This window comes from Rosa chinensis, chromosome 5, assembly GCF_002994745.2.
Source record: "Rosa chinensis cultivar Old Blush chromosome 5, RchiOBHm-V2, whole genome shotgun sequence".
Classification (NCBI taxonomy): domain Eukaryota; kingdom Viridiplantae; phylum Streptophyta; class Magnoliopsida; order Rosales; family Rosaceae; genus Rosa; species Rosa chinensis.
The window spans coordinates 8,044,426-8,063,854 of NC_037092.1; the positions used below are offsets into that span (position 1 = coordinate 8,044,426).

Below are 19,429 nucleotides of genomic sequence, written 5' to 3' on the forward strand. Positions count from 1 at the left end.
CTGTATTGTGAGAATAATCAGTTGTGAATTAAAACAATTTCATGTTTGGTAAATAGTATTTTTAAAAGTGCTGTCAGTACATAAAACAACAGCAGAATGTGTTTTGATCCACATCAGCTTCTAAAAGCAACTTCTAGGCTGATTTTAATTAAAACTGTTTTTTATTTATTTACCAAACACAATAAAATCTAAAATTTTGAACAAAAGCTGATTTTTTTTTAAAAGCGAAGCAATCCCAAACAAGGTCTAACAAGGGTAGGAGGGGTTTATGGTTCTACTATAATGATAACTTTAACTAACCAAATCCGAGATTCGATTCATTGTAGAAGTGTCAAACTTCCTAAGTGTGCACAAGAACTACAACATTTAAATAGACACGATATATATTTTTTTTTGACTTTGTCAAGGGGAATCCAAAGGCTTCTTAGGCCCAAGATCTCTTCGGCGCATGTGAAATGCTCCAACTGTGCATTGCAGCACAGTGCTTGGCCACTTGGACAGCTTCGAGGTTCGAACCTAAGTTAAAGAGTACACCCAATTACGTAAAAATCACTCAGCCACTTACAGTGGTTTAAATAGACACGATATAGAAAAGCACGACACAACATGAGCATGCTAATAATTACTTTGAGTCATAAATGACACAAAGCACATAAAGTAATGCGACGGGTTGAAGAGGCGTAGCAGGGCACAGTTATTCAAACCAAAGAAGAAAAAAAAATGACTTGCTAAACAAAATTGGGACTGTGTTTAAAAGTCAATCATCTATGGTAACAATGTTGATTGCTGATTGCTCTGTGTAGGTCATGGCAGAAGAATCTAACGAATATCCGATTCGGTTCAAACTATGACCACTGACTCACTGTATTATATCTGTTTGACTCTGAGTATTACATGAAAATAAACTTGTAATTTCTTTCAAAGATGTGCATGTCTGGTAGGGAAGATGACAGTAAACCATTTGGTGACACATAGACGAACACACATACAATAAAATGCAATTATGAAATGAGGCGGCACAAATACGACACGGGCTCAACCCACGAATAATAATCTGTCACTTAATCACTAGTCTAACAGCCCATAAACTCTGTTAACTCTAATTGAAAATATATATATATATTTCTCTCCCTTGATTCAGAATTTCAGATCGATTCTGATATAAAAAAATATAAAAAAAAAATTCAGATCGATCGAGCCCAGAAGAAAATGTTTCAAATCTGAACGAGTAAACTCATCTCTTCGTCCTTGCCTCAATAGTCTCATACCCATCTTTGTTTTAGGTCTCTCTGTCTCCGTCTTCATTCTCATTGGGTTCCACAAAGGCGCAATGCCCTCTTCTTCGTCTTCTTCCTTTTGGTCTCTGCTCTCGTCCTCGCTTTCATTGTCTGGAACACTCGTCATTGGGCAACCAAAGCTGTAGTCTTGTTCTTTCTCAACTCTCAACTCTCTTCCTGAGTTTGACCTTCATGTGGGTCAGCATGGAGAGCTAGCGTTCCTCAATCCAAGTGGGACGTTTCCCCAATTTTTCAATCTTGTACAATTTTTTTTTTTACTAGATTTGTTAGATCAGTTGGGTTCCTTTAAATGAAAATCTGAAGAATTCATTTGTCAGATCAATCTTACTAGTCCAGTCATATTTCTCAGCAAAGAAAATCTGAAGAATTTCAGAAAGAGGATGGAGAGTTTTGCTTTAATGGTGTGTATAGATAGAAAGAAACAGGGCCAGTTTTGATGGGATTGGAATTTGGGGAAGATGGGTTTTTGGAGGAGAGAACATGATCATCATTCATCAGGGTGACAACGAAGGAAACCCGGCCACAGGAATCTTGCGAATATTGAGTTTAATTATTTGTTATTTTTTAAATTAAAAATAATATAACTTAACAGTGTTAAGTTTCTGTTAGTGAAAAAACACATGGCAGATTATTATTCGTGGGACAGAATTAAGACATTGAATTCCCTTCCAAAAGTGAAGACTTTTTTTTAACAAAAAAAAGTGAAGACTTTTCCACGTACATACAGAGGTTGATGAAGAATTGAAGATGACGGTAATCATCCACAGCCTCACACACCCGCATCTTCACGTACATATCCTATTGACTTTCAGGCTTTCTATTATCATATATATCTGTGTGCGTTAGCTGCATTTGCAAAAACCCAATCACTTTGCCAATACTATATATATATCCTAGTTCTTGATCATGGTGGCTGTTAACCACGTTCTTTGCTTCATTATTGCATTGATCTGCTTCAAGCTACTGGGACTTGCTGAATCTAAGGTGCCTCAAGAGGAAGGTGAGCGCTAGCTATAAGCTTTCTACTATTGGCATTTGGCAATGCTTAACTAATTAGTTGGTTTATGTTAAAATGCATTTGAGGAGAAACTCATATATCAAAGTTGCTTGGACGAGTTGGCCTGATATTGCATTTCATTTACAAAATGGGTAGTTTTCTTTCTTGGCAACCAAGCACCAAAATGGGTGGTTTCTTAGGTTTCAAGTCGTTTGTATGCACATCTCGATCAGTTTACGATTTTTATTGATTTGCTATTTCATGCTCTTATTATTTCATTATGGATGCCTTTTAGTTGATGCTCTTCAAGAAATTATGACCAAAATGGGGGCAGTGTATTGGAAGTTTAATGATGATACTTGCTGGATTGAAGTGGTTGGTCTAACAGAGTCACCACCAAAGGGATCTGAGCGCAGAATTGATTGTGAATGCCACTTCAAGAACAACACTGAATGTCATGTCATAAGATTGTACGTCTCTACTTTGTTTTAGATTGATTGTTTCACTGTGGCTTAAGAAAAAGTCTATCGATCTTCCATGTCCGGAATTAGATGGTTATTACTCTTACTAGCAAGAGCTATGTGATTAATACTTCAGTTCTTTGTTTGATGTTTTCTAGAATGATCAAAGGTCATAGTTTACCTGGTTTGCTTCCACCTGAACTAATCAAGCTGCCTTACCTCCAGGAAATGTAAGAGGCTTTACTATTTGATGATGCTCTAAATACCTAGACAGTTTATTAATTGCATCTACTTTTCTTTCCTAGCAGTGATTTTGCTTACAACTATCTCAGTGGTACAATACCACAGGAATGGGCTTCAATGAAATTGACTTATCTGTGAGCCTTGTTAACCTATGTGATAAACCATTATAGTTTATTTGTAATGATGTATAATTAGTAGTGAATTTTCTGCAGATCTGTTTTTGTTAATCATCTATCCGGGGAAATTCCGAAGGAGTTGGGAAATATGAGAACTCTCACATACTTGTAAGTACTGAATTTTGGTTTATCCCAGTACCTAGGGCTTGGGCAATCCATGTTGCTAACGACCATTGTCATCTTCAACATCGTTCTTTTCAATTCTCAACAGGAGCCTTGCAGCTAACCAATTTTCTGGCACTCTTCCTTCTGAGCTTGGTTATCTGGTCAATTTGCAATATTTGTAAGGCATCAAATCCTCCTTTTTTCATTTTTTTAAAAGGATTACAGAGTCTCTTCTGTGGATAAATATATGCTGCAAGTTGCAAATGCAGGGTGCTTTCCTCTAATCGACTGACTGGAAACTTGCCAGATACATTTGCTGGGCTAAAAAATCTAAAAGATATGTAAGGTTTTATTAGATTTTCTGTTCTTTCGAAACCTATACACTGATCCTTGTGTCAAAACAATAAAATTCTAATGAACAATGCAGCCGTTTAAGTGACAACAACTTTAATGGAACAATCCCGGACTGGGTGCAGAATTGGAAACAACTCAACATACTGTAAGATACTTTTATTTTTCCATTTTGTTGAATAATTTATTCCCATTTGATTTTGATTTTGAAGTTTCTATAAGCATATAGTAATCCTTTGCTTTATGAAAACTTGCCTTATTGAAGGGAAATGCATTCAAGTGGACTGGCCGGACCCATTCCATCAAATATTTCTGGTTTGACCAACTTGCATGACTTGTGAGTAATTTGATTCCACATTCTGCTCAGTACTATAATATGATCATCTTTCCTTGAGGTATTTGGTTTAAGATTTTTGTGCATCATGGCTTATCTTTATACAGGAGGATTAGTGACATGGATGGGCCAAATCAGGAATTTCCTTTGCTGAGAAATATGACTGGAGTAGTAAGATTGTATGTTTGGCAGCTTCATCATATCAATACTCGAGGGTTTCATATTTATCCATACACACTGTCACACACACACGCACACAATCAGGATCTCTGCTCATAGCGTGCAACAAAAGTCCACTTTCACCGATAGTCAGATCAAAATCCAATGGCTGTTTTATTGAAACGAATTATTGTATTGGGAATTAATTACTAGCTGCTGGAGATCAAATTGTGTGTGTTAATAATTCTTTTTCCAAACATTGTAGTTGTGCTGTTCCTTTTATTTCCAATAGAGATATATTTGACTCTAATTTCTTTAACAAAATTTAGGATTTTGAGGAACTGTAACATTTTCGGAGAGATCCCCACATATATCTGGTCCATGAAGAATCTGGAAATGTTGTAAGTAGTCGAAGCTGCATTAACTTTACTTTTGATGTTTCAATTTCACAAACGCACACATACAGTTATGTGTGTATGTATCTGTCAATGCACAGAATACTGTAACATTAGCTAGCCCTTTAGCACCATGAACTGGAGGAGGAATATGTCTAGAGAACGACCATATAATTAGTCTTTTATGATTTATACATATCTGGTTTGATTATCAGAGATCCTATCAAATGCAACACATTTTTCTGGTTTAATGAAACCTGTGTTAGGATGGAGATTAAGTGATTGTTTTGTTGTGATAGGGATCTCAGTTTCAACAAGTTAGCAGGTGAACTTTCATCCACCGCAGGCATTACTGAGCGCCTGAAATTTGTGTAAGAATTAATGAAGCTTCTTGAGTTGTTTCTCATCATATCACTTCCAGAATTCTGGATGGTCATATTATTTCAGTATTCTTTGATTTCTTTCGTACTTTTCCATAGGCACACTTGAGAATGTGGAGATACTGATATTGAACAGTTTTTAATCTCAAACACTTGCTTTTTGGCCAAATACCATGTCATAGACATGCAACTTAAATTTATCAACAATTATTTTTTGATCTTGTATTGATGTTCCATACTAATATTTGGTGTTGCTTGCATTAGCTTTCTAACTGGAAACCTGCTAGGTGGAACTGTGCCGGATTCACTCTTGCGTGATGGAAATAGTGTGTACGTGTTTATCTCCAATGATTGCTCCTACTTTCTGGTTCCTTTGCATATCTTTTTATATTTTCAGTCATTGGTTTTGTTGTAAAAATGACACTTTCTGTCTATTCCTTTATGCAGTGATGTGTCGTACAATAACTTCACACTGCAAGGCCCTGAGAGCCCTCCTTGTCAAGAACATAAGTCAGAATACAATCTCATATTTGTATAGATTAAATTTTTAGATTGAGGTGGTTTAAGAAAACTGATAGGCTGATAGTTGTTTCATTCAACAGGAATCTAAGTCTAAACTTGTTTCGAAGCTCCTCAAAGGAGAATGACTTGTAAGATGCATCTTTTTGCTTGTTGCTCAATTCATATTTATTTTGTCAAATTTCAAATTACCTATGTACAAGATTGTGGAGAAAGAAGTTATAAAAAGAGAGTAAAAATAACATTTGCACAGCACCACCAATTTTTGCTTATTTATACTTCCTTTCATTCTGTGACAGAAGGAGTGTTCTTCCATGCTCGAAGAATTTTCACTGCCCACGATGTAAGTAAAGTTCTTTCATGCTTTGCTTATCTCTCATATCTAATCCTCACAAATTTCAGTTTTGGGGGACAGATTCAAACTGTATGCATGTCAATTGTGGTGGAAATGACATAACTGTCAAGGAAGAGAATAACTCAAAGGTCATGTATGAAGGCGATGGTGGAGTTGAAGGTGGTAGTGCAAAATATTTTAGAAATGACAAAAGTATGTGGGGATTCAGTAGCACTGGTGACTTCATGGATGTCTATGATTGGCAAAACACACGTTACTCTATGTCCGTGGCATCTTTGGGTCTCTCCGAGTTATATACAACAGCACGCATATCACCAATTTCACTTAGTTATTTCTACTATTGTTTAGAAAATGGGGTATACACTGTTACTCTCCACTTTGCGGAGATTAAGATCACGAATGTCGGTACACATAGTCTTGGGAGGCGGTTTTTTGATATTTATGTTCAGGTAAATAGTACACTAGCTAATCAAATCTCTCTTGATACAGTTGCAACTTGAGGTTTTGATAAGTCCACTTTGTCACAGGAGAGATTGGTTTGGAAGGATTTCAATATTGTGAATGAGGCAGGTATGGCTCAGAAAAGAGTAGTTAAACAATTATCTAATGTCAGTGTGACAAGTAATGTTTTAGAGATCCGATTCTACTGGGCTGGAAAAGGGACAATGAGGATTCCTGAGGGAGGAGATTACGGTCCCCTTATATCAGCTATTTCTGTGGTTTCTGGTGAGTTAGTTGTCAATGTTTCCAACATTATCATTTTAGTACTCCATCTTAGTAAAGATTCTGCATGAATAAGAGATGATGCAAAGGTTGTTTGAGAACTACTTTAGACATGTCGACCATTGGGCTTGTCTTCCGGGAAAAAGGTGGTTTAGTGGGACTAACTCGTTCAGTTTATTCTTTTGGACAGATTTTAAACCTTGTGGAGGCTCTGGAACTTTGAAACTTGTTTATACTATTACGGGTGTTGGTGTTGGACCACTATGCCTAATTCTCTTCATACTGGCGGTCCTTTGGTGGAAAGGATTCTTTCAAGGGAAAAGGGGGATTAAAAGAGGTGCATATTAATCTATTATACAGTACATTGAACATCTCATTCTCACATAGATAGCTTGCACCTACTGAAATTCTATTGAAGAAAGCTAGATGTCTTTATGACTCCAATATATTGTGATATTACAGGAGGAGATATCCAGACAGGGAATTTTTGTTTGAAAGAAATAAAAGCAGCCAGTGATGACTTTGATTCAGCAAACAAGATTGGAGAAGGTGGTTTTGGTCCTGTGTTCAAGGTAATCTTTCTTCAGCATTTATAATTCTGAGAGGAAGTGTTTGCTTATAAGACATTGCTATATGAGCAGAAGTGAACTCTGAAATATGAGGTTGGGATGCAGGGTCAGTTACCAAATGGTTCTTTGATAGCAATTAAGCAGCTCTCATCTAATTCAAAGCAAGGAAATCGTGAGTTCTTAAATGAGATGGGAATGATATCTTGTCTGCAACACCCGAATCTAGTGATACTGCATGGATGTTGTATTGAAGGGGATCAGTTATTGCTGGTGTACGAGTACATGGAAAACAATAGTCTTGCGCGTGCATTATATGGTATGTTTTCTGTCATTTTCTGAATCCTCAACCTCTTATCAAGTCATTATCTGGATATACAAGACATGTAACATATGTTTTGAGCTAGCTTACCTGCTATTCTAAGTAATTTGTTGGATAATATCTAGGTCCAGAGAAGCATCAGCTAAAACTGGACTGGCCAACAAGGCTTAAGATCTGTATTGGAATAGCTAGAGGTCTAGCTTTTCTCCATGAAGAATCAAGACTCAAGATTGTCCACCGAGACATAAAAGCTACGAATGTGCTGCTGGATAGGGATTTGAACGCTAAAATATCAGACTTTGGATTGGCTAAGCTTGGTGAAGATGACAAATCACACATCAGCACTAGAATTGCTGGAACCCTGTCAGTTGCCACTACAATTAATTCCACATATGTAAATATCATTGCAGAAGTTACATATTTTTTTATTCATAATCTTTATGTGCAGAGGATATATGGCGCCAGAATATGCGCTATGGGGTCACTTAACCTACAAGGCAGATGTTTACAGTTTCGGAGTTGTTGCCTTGGAAATTGTTAGCGGGAAGAGCAACAACAGCTATGTGCCAAATGACAGTTATCTCTGTCTCCTAGACTTTGTACGTTACAGCTTTCAGTCTCTCTCTGAAGCCAGTGCATAAACACTGCTGTTTTTTTTTTTACAGTAACTTTGTGTTGATAAGAAATTCTTCTTGTAGGCTTGGCACTTGCTACAGACTGGAAACTTGAAGGAGCTGGTTGATGAGAGGTTGGGGAATGAAGTCATTGATAAAGAAGCAGAACTTATTATTAAAATTGGTATGTTATGTACAAATGCATCTCCAACGCTTAGGCCTACGATGTCTGAGGTGGTGGGCATGCTTGAAGGACGAACAGCAGTGCCGAACATGACCCTGGAAGCAAGTTCCCATACCAAAGATTTGAGGTTCAACGCCTTGAGGGACCTCCAACGTCAAAGGAAAAGGCAAAGTTTAAGTGAAAGCCAGCCTCAGAATTTGCCAACCACCAAAACATTTTGCTCTTCCTCTACTTCAAGGTATGACTTGAGAGTTAGAACAGCTTAAGATCAAAATCCTCTTAACAATAAATTGATATAATTGTACCAGCCTAATTATGTATTGAACATACACATATATCCACACCATTTCCCTCCAAATCAAGGCTTAGTTAGGAACGCAGGTGCAGAACCAGGATTTGACATCTGAGAGAGGGTCCAGACATATATAGTATATAATATTAAAATTTCGCAAAAAATTAATGTTTTGTATATTTCCCTTATAGAAGATGTTCATCTTCAAATCTAGCAAGATTCTATTTTATACATCTCCTAAACTCATATAAAGATTACAAATGTTCATGTGACGAAAGTAATAACTTATTCATCAATTACTTTACTTTTTCTTGGTAAATTAATTACTTTCTATTTTTTAAATAAAACAAATCAATTACTTTACTTATTCAGACATAAAGACCAATCAATTTAATAATTATGTTTCTTAATATAATTGATTAATTATTCAAATTGATTGATTATAGAAGTTTTTGGGGTGTAATACTTAAATTAAGCCTATTTTTAATATTAATAAGGTAAATAAGTAACTAAAATTGAAGTATATACCGAAAATTCTTGGGGGGGGGGGGGGGGGGGGGGGGGGTGTCAGGACCCCTTCGGGCCTATGAATAGGTGCGCCCCAATAGGAAGGACTGATATCTCTCATTCTTTTGTGATGTTTTTTCATGAAAAGGACATCTGCTAATGCAAGACATGTTACAAACTGGGCCAAATTTTAAATCCGATCTCCTTGAAATCCTTGAGTTGAAACTGTAACCTTCTTCTCGTACGGTCGCACCTAAACAAAGCAAGTCACTCACATCTCCTTTGAAGTTTGAACAGAACAACAAATATTGATCATACATGTCAAGTGATGACTTGGAGCAATTCTCTTCTTTTTTTAGGTCTTGGTTGTATCCGTGGCTCTTCTTTGTAAATTATTTTCTACATCGGACAAAAAAAAAAATGAAAACAACTATAGTAGACTTAAATCTTTAGGCATTATAGTAAACATCAACCCATTCAAAGTAAAAGTTGTCTTCATCATTCCACGTGTTGGCTTGATTATTCTTAATTAGGTAGCTTAATCAAAGAAAAGGGATTAATTATAGACGAAGTAAAACTTGCTTTGTTCATTCTCTAGCCGCATGCCATTGAATTGTTGTTTCGTTTCGAGCTCCTAGACGTCGACCTAAGTTTGATTAATGAAATGTCGTTGGCATGCACATTAAAACTGAGAAAATGTGGTGCCAAATGCCAATGATCTATAAAGCTAGCGTGGAAATTCTTCAACTATAAACTAATAAAGTTGTTGACAAACCATTCTAAAAAAAAAAAAAAAGTTGTTGACAAACGAATATAGCCAAGTTGCCAATATATATATATATATATATAGAAGGGTTTTAAATACACATCCTTATTTTCTTAATACACATCCCATACTTAATACACCACCTATCTAATTTTTCATTCTAATATTTTACTAGATACACAACCCAAAGTACCTAAAATACCCTTACTTTTTTTAATCCTATTATTTGACTATATTAAGGCAATTATTTAATAAAATTATTATATATTAGTGTATTGACATTTCATTTTTTTTTTTTTTTTACTTACTTTGTTCTATTTTTTGCTCGAAATTTTGGCTTGTCCTAGCTCCATTACGACATCAATCAATTGAAATTTGAAAATATAAACTTTCAAACATTAATTTTCAAGTCCTTCAAAATTCACACTTTCAATATGGTCTGTAAGGTGAACATGTATACATATTCAATATGGTCTGCAAGATGAAAACTAAAAATTGATAGGAAAAAAAAAAACCAAAATGTTATACAAATTCAATACATAAATATAAGTTGAACAGTTAGCTAATAAACCCAACAATACATTTCTAACAGTTCAGTCATCACCAAGATGCATTGTTTCTTCTTTGCTAGATATAGTGGCATCACCAAGTTGAACAATTTCATCAGTAAGTTCATTGTCATCGTCAAGTTGCACTGTTTCTGAGGATATGTTAGTCACTCTTTCAGGATGTGGCAATTGATCATATTGTTGGAAACGGTCTTGATATTTCAAGTACAAACTTTTAGATTTATCATCTGCATGGTAAATCCAATTTGGTGTAACCGGTGGCAATGGGTGCCCAGGCAATAAACATATCTGTGTTGAGAAAAAAGAAGTTTCATTAGTCACATAAAATGATATATATGAAATTTATCAGCAAATTGATCTATGTTACTCCTCACCTGAACAAAATGATCGCTGTTCACAAATCCAAGGCCAATCTCACGTAAATTTACTTCCATTGGTTTTCCCTTGCTGTATTCACGTAATGGGAGAAATGTGAAGCACTGACCATCTGATAAGTTGACAACCACTACTCCATAACAAGTTGCAATCAAATGCCCCATGTCTGGTAGATCCATCCATTTCCGTTTAGGTGCAATATTGGACGCAGAATGGTTAATTCGTTTACAAAGTTTGTCCACAGCACTTTGTCCTCCATAAAGAGCTTCATAAAGCTCAGGCGTGCCTTTTAGCTCATTTAGCAAATCAATTCGCACTTTACGCCAATGTTTTCTACCAAATCCCAAAGCCGATGCCACAACTCTAAAACCACAATTACCATCATTTTCGACATCCATCGAACCGATAATATATGGCCTCATACCAAATATGAACTGTGCCGTATACTTCTGAGTTAGCTCAAACCTCATATCCTTCTGAGCCAGCTTATCTGCCTGTGAAAAGATAATACTCTACATAAAACAACTAATAAATTATCCATAAAATTCAAGTACATTTTACTAAAAGCATATTTGTACCGTACCTTACTTTTCTCTGAGTTGTCATTTGTCTTCGTATTTGACTTACGTGAGACTTTTTGAACACTTGGAAGAGGTGAATGGGTCTCATGCTCAGACAACAATGTATTTATAATTTCAAACCCAGATGGCAAACGACGAGTGCCACTGTCTTCCTTACTTGGACGCCCTTTGGTCTTTCTCTTTTCAGCTGGCTCCCTAAGTAAAGTAGAGGTCGGATTTATCAGCTCATCAATCTTCACTAAGATTTGACGTCTTGTATCCTCATTTTGTTCTTCAGCCCATTCTGCCAATCGTTCTAATTGTGCTTTTAAAGGAACCTTTTCGTGCACTTTCGAGTCTTCCACTATTGCCCCGATCTCTAACTTTCTCCAGTGGTGATGCACAGATGTAATTGGTATAGGACTGTCACAACGCTTATATTCAGCTATCTCATGCGCACATGGTAACCCATGTGTTTTACGTATGGAACAATTACATGATGCAAGTTCCGATGTAATATCATCAGCCCTATGTAATCCAAAAAAAAAAAAAAAATTCCTGCCATCAGATCTAAACACAACCTCGCATTGTATAAATTAATTTATCTCCATAGAAGGTTGCCAACATAATAAATCTAAAATTCAATGAGTGCTTACTTGTTCACTTCATAGACGATCTTGTTCAATGCCGCAATAGACACAAATCCTATCAACTCTCTCAAGTATGCATGCTTAAACTCATGTTGCACAAAACATCGACTTTTTTCAAATGAAGCCTTAACTTCAGTATGATGCAAACACAATAATGAGTGGATGTGCTCCCATGATACATTGAAGTCAAGTTGGGAAGATCTAAGTTCTCGCTTGAGCTTTGCATGTGCACTCTCAGCCCTGATCAAGAAATAAATTGATTGAGTAAAAAAGATAAAAATAACAAAGTTGAAATGAGGCAATATATAAATATTACCGATTCGAAGTCTTTGCACCAAGATGCATATAGTTGTTTGTCCATGCTGCAATGAACATTTCCTTATACTTGTTCAACCAATTGGTCTTCAAATAATTTATCTCCTCAGGAAATGCAAAGTATTTTGATTCAAAAGCTGTAAGGCTATGTACATACTCGTCCTCAGTGCTACAGTCCACCAAGCTATGCCAATCATTATTAAATGCTTCCCACCCTTCTTTTGTTGTAAATTTTCCTTTGCATTTTCTCATTACATTCTTACCAATGTGCCACTTACATAAAATCTGATGAGTATCAGGAAAGACATTTTCAGTGGCTTTCATAAGTGCTAATTCCCGATCAGTGACAATTACCCCAGGCATAGAATCCTCATCCATAAGTGTTCTTAACCTACTTAGTGCCCATCTGTAATTATCTTCTGCCTCCTTTGACATGTAAACAAACGCAACATTGAAAGTTTGCTCAGTGCATGTAATACCCACAATCTCAAAAAGTGGAAAACGATACCTGTTTGTCTTATAGGTGCAATCCATGATAAGTACATGTGGGAATGTACGTAGCATTTGAAGACTGAATGGATGACACCAAAACAAATCAGAGACCACGTGATCTTCGCTTCTATGATGCTCAATATAATGATGATCGGGCAAATTCTTTAGTAATTGTTGCATTTGAGTTCTGCCTGCTCTAGCAATAATCCGAGCAAAATACCTAGCATTGTATATAGTTCTCATCGTTGATGTATTACTTGGATCTCGGCTCTTTATCGCAGTCAATATATCCTTGGGTCTCATTAAACGCTTAGACATATCCACCAACAACTCATGTTCTTCTTTAGATAGTCGCCCTGCATAGGAATGACCTTCTAGATATGATGGGGCAACATGATTGTGGATTCCGCAAGCAACCTCAAGTACCCACTCATCCCTACCAATGTTAAAGGCTTTTAATAAGAATGGACATTCACATTTCTTTGTAGAAGTCAGCCTCGGGCGTTGTTGTTCATCAGCCTTGTTACTATCTACTTCAGATTTTTGGGTACTTTTGTCAACCATCTTGGTTATTCCCTTAAACTTTCTAAACTTTCCACCCCTCTCACAACTGAATCTTATTCTTGGTCTCCTTCTTTTCTTGCCCGAGTTTCCGAAATTGGACCTTTGTATGACTATGACACAATTGTTTCTCTTCCCTGTCGTAAGGACCCATCGAATCAATGCGGCTTTGCTTTCAAATACCTGCACACAACACATTCGACTTACTACCTAACATACATAACAAATCACAATCCAAATTCCAACTTGAACAATTATTACATGGTACGTCGTGAATTCATTGGTATAATCACGTGAACATTCTTCTCTAATTCTGCTATATATGGTCGAGACATCTTGTTGTTGGACTTCAGCGTGCTATAATACAATAAAAGTTAGATGTCAAAACTTTTCCACTTGACCGAATAGTAGTAGGTCAAGTAAGAGTATTGCAAAAGAAAGCACTATGTTACAAGAATCATGCTTATGCTCACAAAGTCATTAATTTAGGTATCGAAATCATGTTGTATTGTATTCAATTTAGGTGAAGTCAAATTCTAATGTATGGTTGGCTTGCTATATTAGAGGCATCACTAGAAGTTCTAAGCCAAATTCAGTTCTATATATCCTTCAATGCATGACCAGAGGCAGAATTTGGCATGAAACAAAGTTACCAGAGGCATGACAAATAGAATAGAGGCATGACAAATAGAATGAAATTACAAAGTTCAAAGCATAGAGGCATGACCAGAGGTCTTCGAAGTGTTGATTAGGATGAAACAAAGTTACAGTACTATGCAAACAAGGAGCCAAATTAAGTTCTATATATCCTAAAATGCAAAAGAGAACAATTCATCATATTAAGCAAAAATTCAATGAACGTACGTCCCAAGTTAATAATCAAGAATCGATGCAAAAGTAACAAAACCAAACTTCTATTGCAGCATTGCTTAACCTCCAAATTGGCAAAAGCAACATTCAAATATCTAAAACTACACAATCAGAAAAACGAAGATAGCACAAACTATGTGAGGCTTAGTACTGGATTTGTTCACAACTCAGCAATTCCGAATAGGTTTCCAAAACTTTTTACCATTTGAATCAATATAAGTTTGGTAAGATAACTTAAATTCCCAAAAAAAAAGTATCAGAAGTGGAAATAGATTAAGTATATGAATGAGTTTCCAGTAACCATGACCAACCTAAGAACATGATTAAAAGGCATTTCAATTCCAACTTCCAATAATAAGAGTCCTGGAAGAATAACTTTGAAGTTGAAATCCATAGATTCAAATATAGTTTTCATCAACAAAATAAAAATAAATGGATCATACATGTCAGATTCCCAAAATTTAAGGGTGAAGAATGAAGGAATGCGCTTAACTTAGTTTTCCAGCAAACATGCTTATTGTCTACAAGAATGAGAAGAAAAAAAGTAGCACAAAGCTGGAAGCTGAAGACAACAGCGGGTATGTCACAAAATGGCATAAGAATAGGCAATAATACCAGTGCATAGTACTGACTCTAAAAAGTTCAAATACAGCAAAATAATCAAAGACAAAAAAGAGCACTATTATGACCTTAAATTTTTTTTTGTCAAGGGTCAAACTTAGTTTATATCACTTTAATAATAGAATGATGGTCAATGATATTCGACAGAAAGAGCAAATGAAAACTCACAGTGTTGATCTTAGATGTCTGCAATACCAAATTAGAAGGAATTTAACACAAACGGGCAGAATATTTACCAACCCAGAAGCTATGGTTACTCTTCAAGTGCTCAACAATTGGAAACAATTAAGCAACATGAGAATGTTAAACAAGATGAAGAATACATACCTCTGTTGAAGATTGAGAATTCATGTGATTATATCAACAGTCGAAATTCAGGTGATGAATTGTGGAGAAAAGAGATGTATTGCAACGTCTAAGCTAGGTTTAGGAAAAGAAGACGTCTAGCCGTTTAGGCGCGATTCAGTTTTTTTTTTTCTTTTTCTTTTTCCCTAATGATAGATGCCTGTTTTGGTCATTTAACCTACCTATAAAATCTGATTTGAAATATAAAATAATAGGGATGTGTATTAAGTAGTTAGGGGTGTGTATTTAAAATTTCTCATATATATATATATATATATATTTTTTTTTTAGGGGAATGAAAGACTAATTCATTGATGAAACATTATTACAATCAGAGATTAAAATTGCCTTTACAAATAGAGGAATAGTCGAAAAAAATTCCAACTGAAAATCGGCATTCTTAGCATCTTGCACCAAGATATGAGCCGCTCCATTGGCTTGTCTTCCTACTTTAAGAACACGAGCATCCAAAGCTTCATGCAATAGCTCCCGTAGGCCTGCTAACAGAAAACCCAAATCCGAATGGTCTAAAGAAGAAGACGACAGAGCCGTCACCAACTCCAGGCAATCGGTTTCCACAATTAGAGGTGTGAGATGATTCTCAAGAGCTGTCTGCACCCCAAGAAGTAGGGCCAACAGCTCAGCATGTTTGGCTGAGTTTGCTGTCATGGCTGAATGCCGAAACCATTGCAGAAACAGCCCAGTATGATGACGAAACATTCCTCCCAACCCTGTACACCTAGAGGTCTGATCAAACCCTGCATCAACATTCAACTTCACATAGCCAACTGGAGGCTTAGTCCACTTTGGCATGACCCGGATCCCCGACACGGACTGAGTAGCAACATGAGCTGCTTTGTAATCCTTCCACCATCCCAAAGTCATGGGTACCGCCTCAGAGGCTTGCTTGAAATCTCCATCCCAAACTTTGGCATTCCTATTTCTCCAAGTAGCCCACAAGATCATCAAGGAAGGGGCAAAGTTTTGAGGAGTCAAATTATGGACAGTAACCAACCAGTCAACAACGTTTGTAGGGGTCGAAACCAAGGGTAAATTGGCACCTTCAATCAAGCTAGCAGTGTGAGGACAGTCACGAACCGCATGGATAGGCGTCTCAACGTCTTCGTCACAAAGTGGGCATTGGGTATCAAGATCAATACCACGTTCACTTAGCTGACTCCGAGTAGGAAGAATATTAGCCGCTGCTTTCCATGCACAAATTTTCACAGTATTGGGCACAGATGCTTTCCACAATTGAGTCCACAGAGTCGCACTTGGATTGAGTGCGGAAGAATGATCAGCAAGAACTCTATGTCGAGCCACATGGTAGGCTGACTCCACTGTAAACCGGCCTTTTTTGTCGCCACCCCAAATCCATCTATCCTCATGATTCCGGGGACTAAGCGGAAGATCAAGGATCTGTTGAACAATATGAGCAAGAAAAAGTTTTGAAAGCAAAGTAGAATTCCACACACCTAGGGATAGAAAGAGGTCAGCTACATATGTAACACGATCTGAAAGATAAACACCCAACTCCTCCCCACATAACCACGGGTCTGACCAGATGTTAGTAGACAAACCATTCCCAATATGACGCTGAATACCAGCTCGAAGTATGTTTCTCCCATGCAAAATACTTCTCCAAGCATATGAAGGTTGTGTCCCCAATGTAGCTTCCCAAAAATTGCTAGTTGCAAAATAAAGAGCTTTGAACAATTGACCAATCAAAGAATCAGGGCTTTGGATTAATCTCCAGCCCTGCTTGGCTAGCATAGCCAAGTTGAAAGCAAATAAACGTCGAAATCCCATGCCTCCCACACTTTTAGGTTTACACAAATCATCCCATGCCCGCCAATGCATCCCCTTTTTCTCATCCGTACTCCCCCACCAGAATTGGGCACATAACTGATGAAGTTCCTGAATAAGGATCTGGGGGAGCAGGTAACAATTCATTGTGTACAACGGCATAGCCTGCGCCACCACCTTAATTAAAATCTCCGTTCCTGCTGCATTAAGTAATTTAGACCTCCAACTAGTTAGTTTTTTGGACAAATTATCTTTAATATAAGCAAAAGTATCAGACTTGGATCTGCCAACAAGAGTTGGAATGCCCAGATATTTCTCATGCTTATCCACCACTTGCACTCCCAGAATCTGTGCCATAGAAACCCTCATGTGGGGAAGGACACTCCCACTGAAAACCACATTACTCTTCTGCAAATTCACCTGTTGCCCAGAAGCTCATTCATAAACAATTAATAAATTCCGAATCAAGTAGCAAATATATTAGATGGACATTAGTTTAGTTTAATTTTTCTTTTTTTTGATAAAAAGAGATCGGCCTATTATATATATTCAGCTAGTAGTACAAAAACGAAACACCCTTATGAGGTTGACAGAAAGAATCGTTCTTTAGGGAACCCTAAAACCTATTATGAAAACAAGAATAAGACCCAGAAAACCCTTAGTACACCCACCTTTTAGGAAATCCGCGCACCATTATTCCAAACAAAAATCTTGACTCCGAAGCTAATAAAGCAAAATGATCTTCAGAGCCACTGGTCTTTACGACCTAACAAAAATTTAAACAGTACTCTGGGCCATAGAGGCCCAAACCAGCCAAACAGCCATCAAGGCCCAAGCGCCAATGAGCCCAGACCCACCAAAAGCCACTAGAGTAAACCCTAGAAGCTTAGCGACCATCCTCCCCGCCACCGTCATCGGCCAGCCACCGCCTCTGCTGTTGAAAGTAGAAGAGACACCCCAGCATATATCACTGTCCCCTACGCCGTCGTTGCCACCACCGGAGGAGAGGTTAACCCCATCCTGGGCAAAGAAACACCGCGTAGCACCCAGCCTCAAGCACAACGGCTCTGTTGACGTCACCGGCATAACTAGACGCCTAATTGTTAGCCACCAGAGCCTTTCATCGCCGATCCCCCGATCTTCTAGCTCTATCGCAACGTCTGTCACCGAAGAAGAATAGGGATCAACACCGATCCCTTCGTCCTCCATAGAAATTGACAACCCAGCCAGATATCATCATCACCAAGCCAGGCACCGACACAGATGTCCGCTCTAGCAATCTTCATCCAACTTACTTCCCAAGCCAACCCAACGTAGAACAAAGCCATCCCACAGGCAAGCCTCCTCGAATCCCAACAATCCAAATATGAGGGAACACTATCTCCACCACCGATCGTACTCCCAGAACACAAACACATACCACCATCTTTATCACCGACAATACCACCTATACCGCTATCGTCATCACCATAGAGCACTACCTCCCGTCCAAGGTACACGACCACCACCAACAGATATCAATCGTAGTCGAGAAATCTCCCTTGCAGGAGTTAGGAATAGGGATTGATGAAACACTCCCTCGCCGCTGTCTTCAAAAGCACCAGAAGAAACGGGAAACCCGCCATGGAGAACCACGGTTAGAAACCCTAGAAACGCTCTCAGAAGGGAGAGCATTTTTTTATTGTGATAGTATAACTAGCATTCTCACTTATCTCTACTTTAGTTTAGTTTAATTCTTAATAACAATCAATCTTATCAAACAAGAACACGTAGAGTTGGCTTTTTCATCAACAATATTCATGGAGTGAACACTAAATCATTCCCTCTTTTTTTTTAAAAGTTATATTTGTGAAAATAGAGGGATGAATTTAGGTAGAACTAATCGTTGAGATGTTGAAACTGAGTTACTAAAACCAACCTATTCAAAAGATGTTCATACACTTGACATAATGTTCGGACGGGTGACCATTGATGTTGTTAAAGCTGAAACAATTAAACATAATCAAAATCTACCATGTATCAAGCTTTCTTACTGTTTGATCAGCTAGTATTAGTATAAGATTAAATTCAGTTTACTCCCTGAACTTTGGGGTTAAAATCAGTTTGGTCCATCTTTTTGAGAATTAATCTGGACGGTCCCTGCACTTCTAATTTTCATCACCAGGGTTCAAATTTCAAAATTTGCTCCAATCATAACGTCACAAGTTGACGTGACACAGACATGATCGAGGGCCCACTTTGCACATGTTAAACCCCGATGAAGGGCAAAATAGACATTTTCAATTTAATATAATTTTTATTTATTTTTATTTTTCTCTATACTCTCTCACTCTCTCGGGCAAGTAATTGAAATCAATGCTAACCAAGTCTAGAAGTGGCATCATGATCATCATCATTTCCACCCTGAACTGAAATTTGGTGATATCTCCCTCGAAACGGCCACAAAGACCTGAACCGACTCCACCTCATGCCCCGCCCCACTCCTCCCTCCACCGATGTTTGAACCCTCCAACTCCTC

At 37.5% G+C, this 19,429-nt stretch overlaps 1 protein-coding gene across 1 annotated transcript; it reads left to right on the forward strand.

Annotated features, from left to right (window-relative positions):
- Nucleotides 1–1,185: 1,185 nt before the first annotated feature.
- LOC112167598 (probable LRR receptor-like serine/threonine-protein kinase RFK1) lies at nucleotides 1,186–8,662 on the forward strand. The gene is made up of 24 exons (XM_024304639.2): nucleotides 1,186–2,298; nucleotides 2,591–2,765; nucleotides 2,915–2,986; nucleotides 3,065–3,133; nucleotides 3,212–3,283; nucleotides 3,387–3,458; nucleotides 3,550–3,621; nucleotides 3,708–3,779; nucleotides 3,897–3,968; nucleotides 4,073–4,144; nucleotides 4,454–4,525; nucleotides 4,819–4,890; nucleotides 5,164–5,229; nucleotides 5,347–5,409; nucleotides 5,502–5,549; nucleotides 5,718–5,761; nucleotides 5,834–6,222; nucleotides 6,301–6,499; nucleotides 6,687–6,833; nucleotides 6,959–7,068; nucleotides 7,171–7,381; nucleotides 7,510–7,747; nucleotides 7,833–7,983; nucleotides 8,083–8,662. The coding sequence occupies exons 1-24, from the start codon at nucleotides 2,205–2,207 to the stop codon at nucleotides 8,446–8,448; spliced, it is 3,018 nt and encodes a 1,005-aa protein (XP_024160407.1). The 5' UTR covers nucleotides 1,186–2,204; the 3' UTR covers nucleotides 8,449–8,662.
- The last annotated feature ends 10,767 nt before the right edge of the window (nucleotides 8,663–19,429 follow it).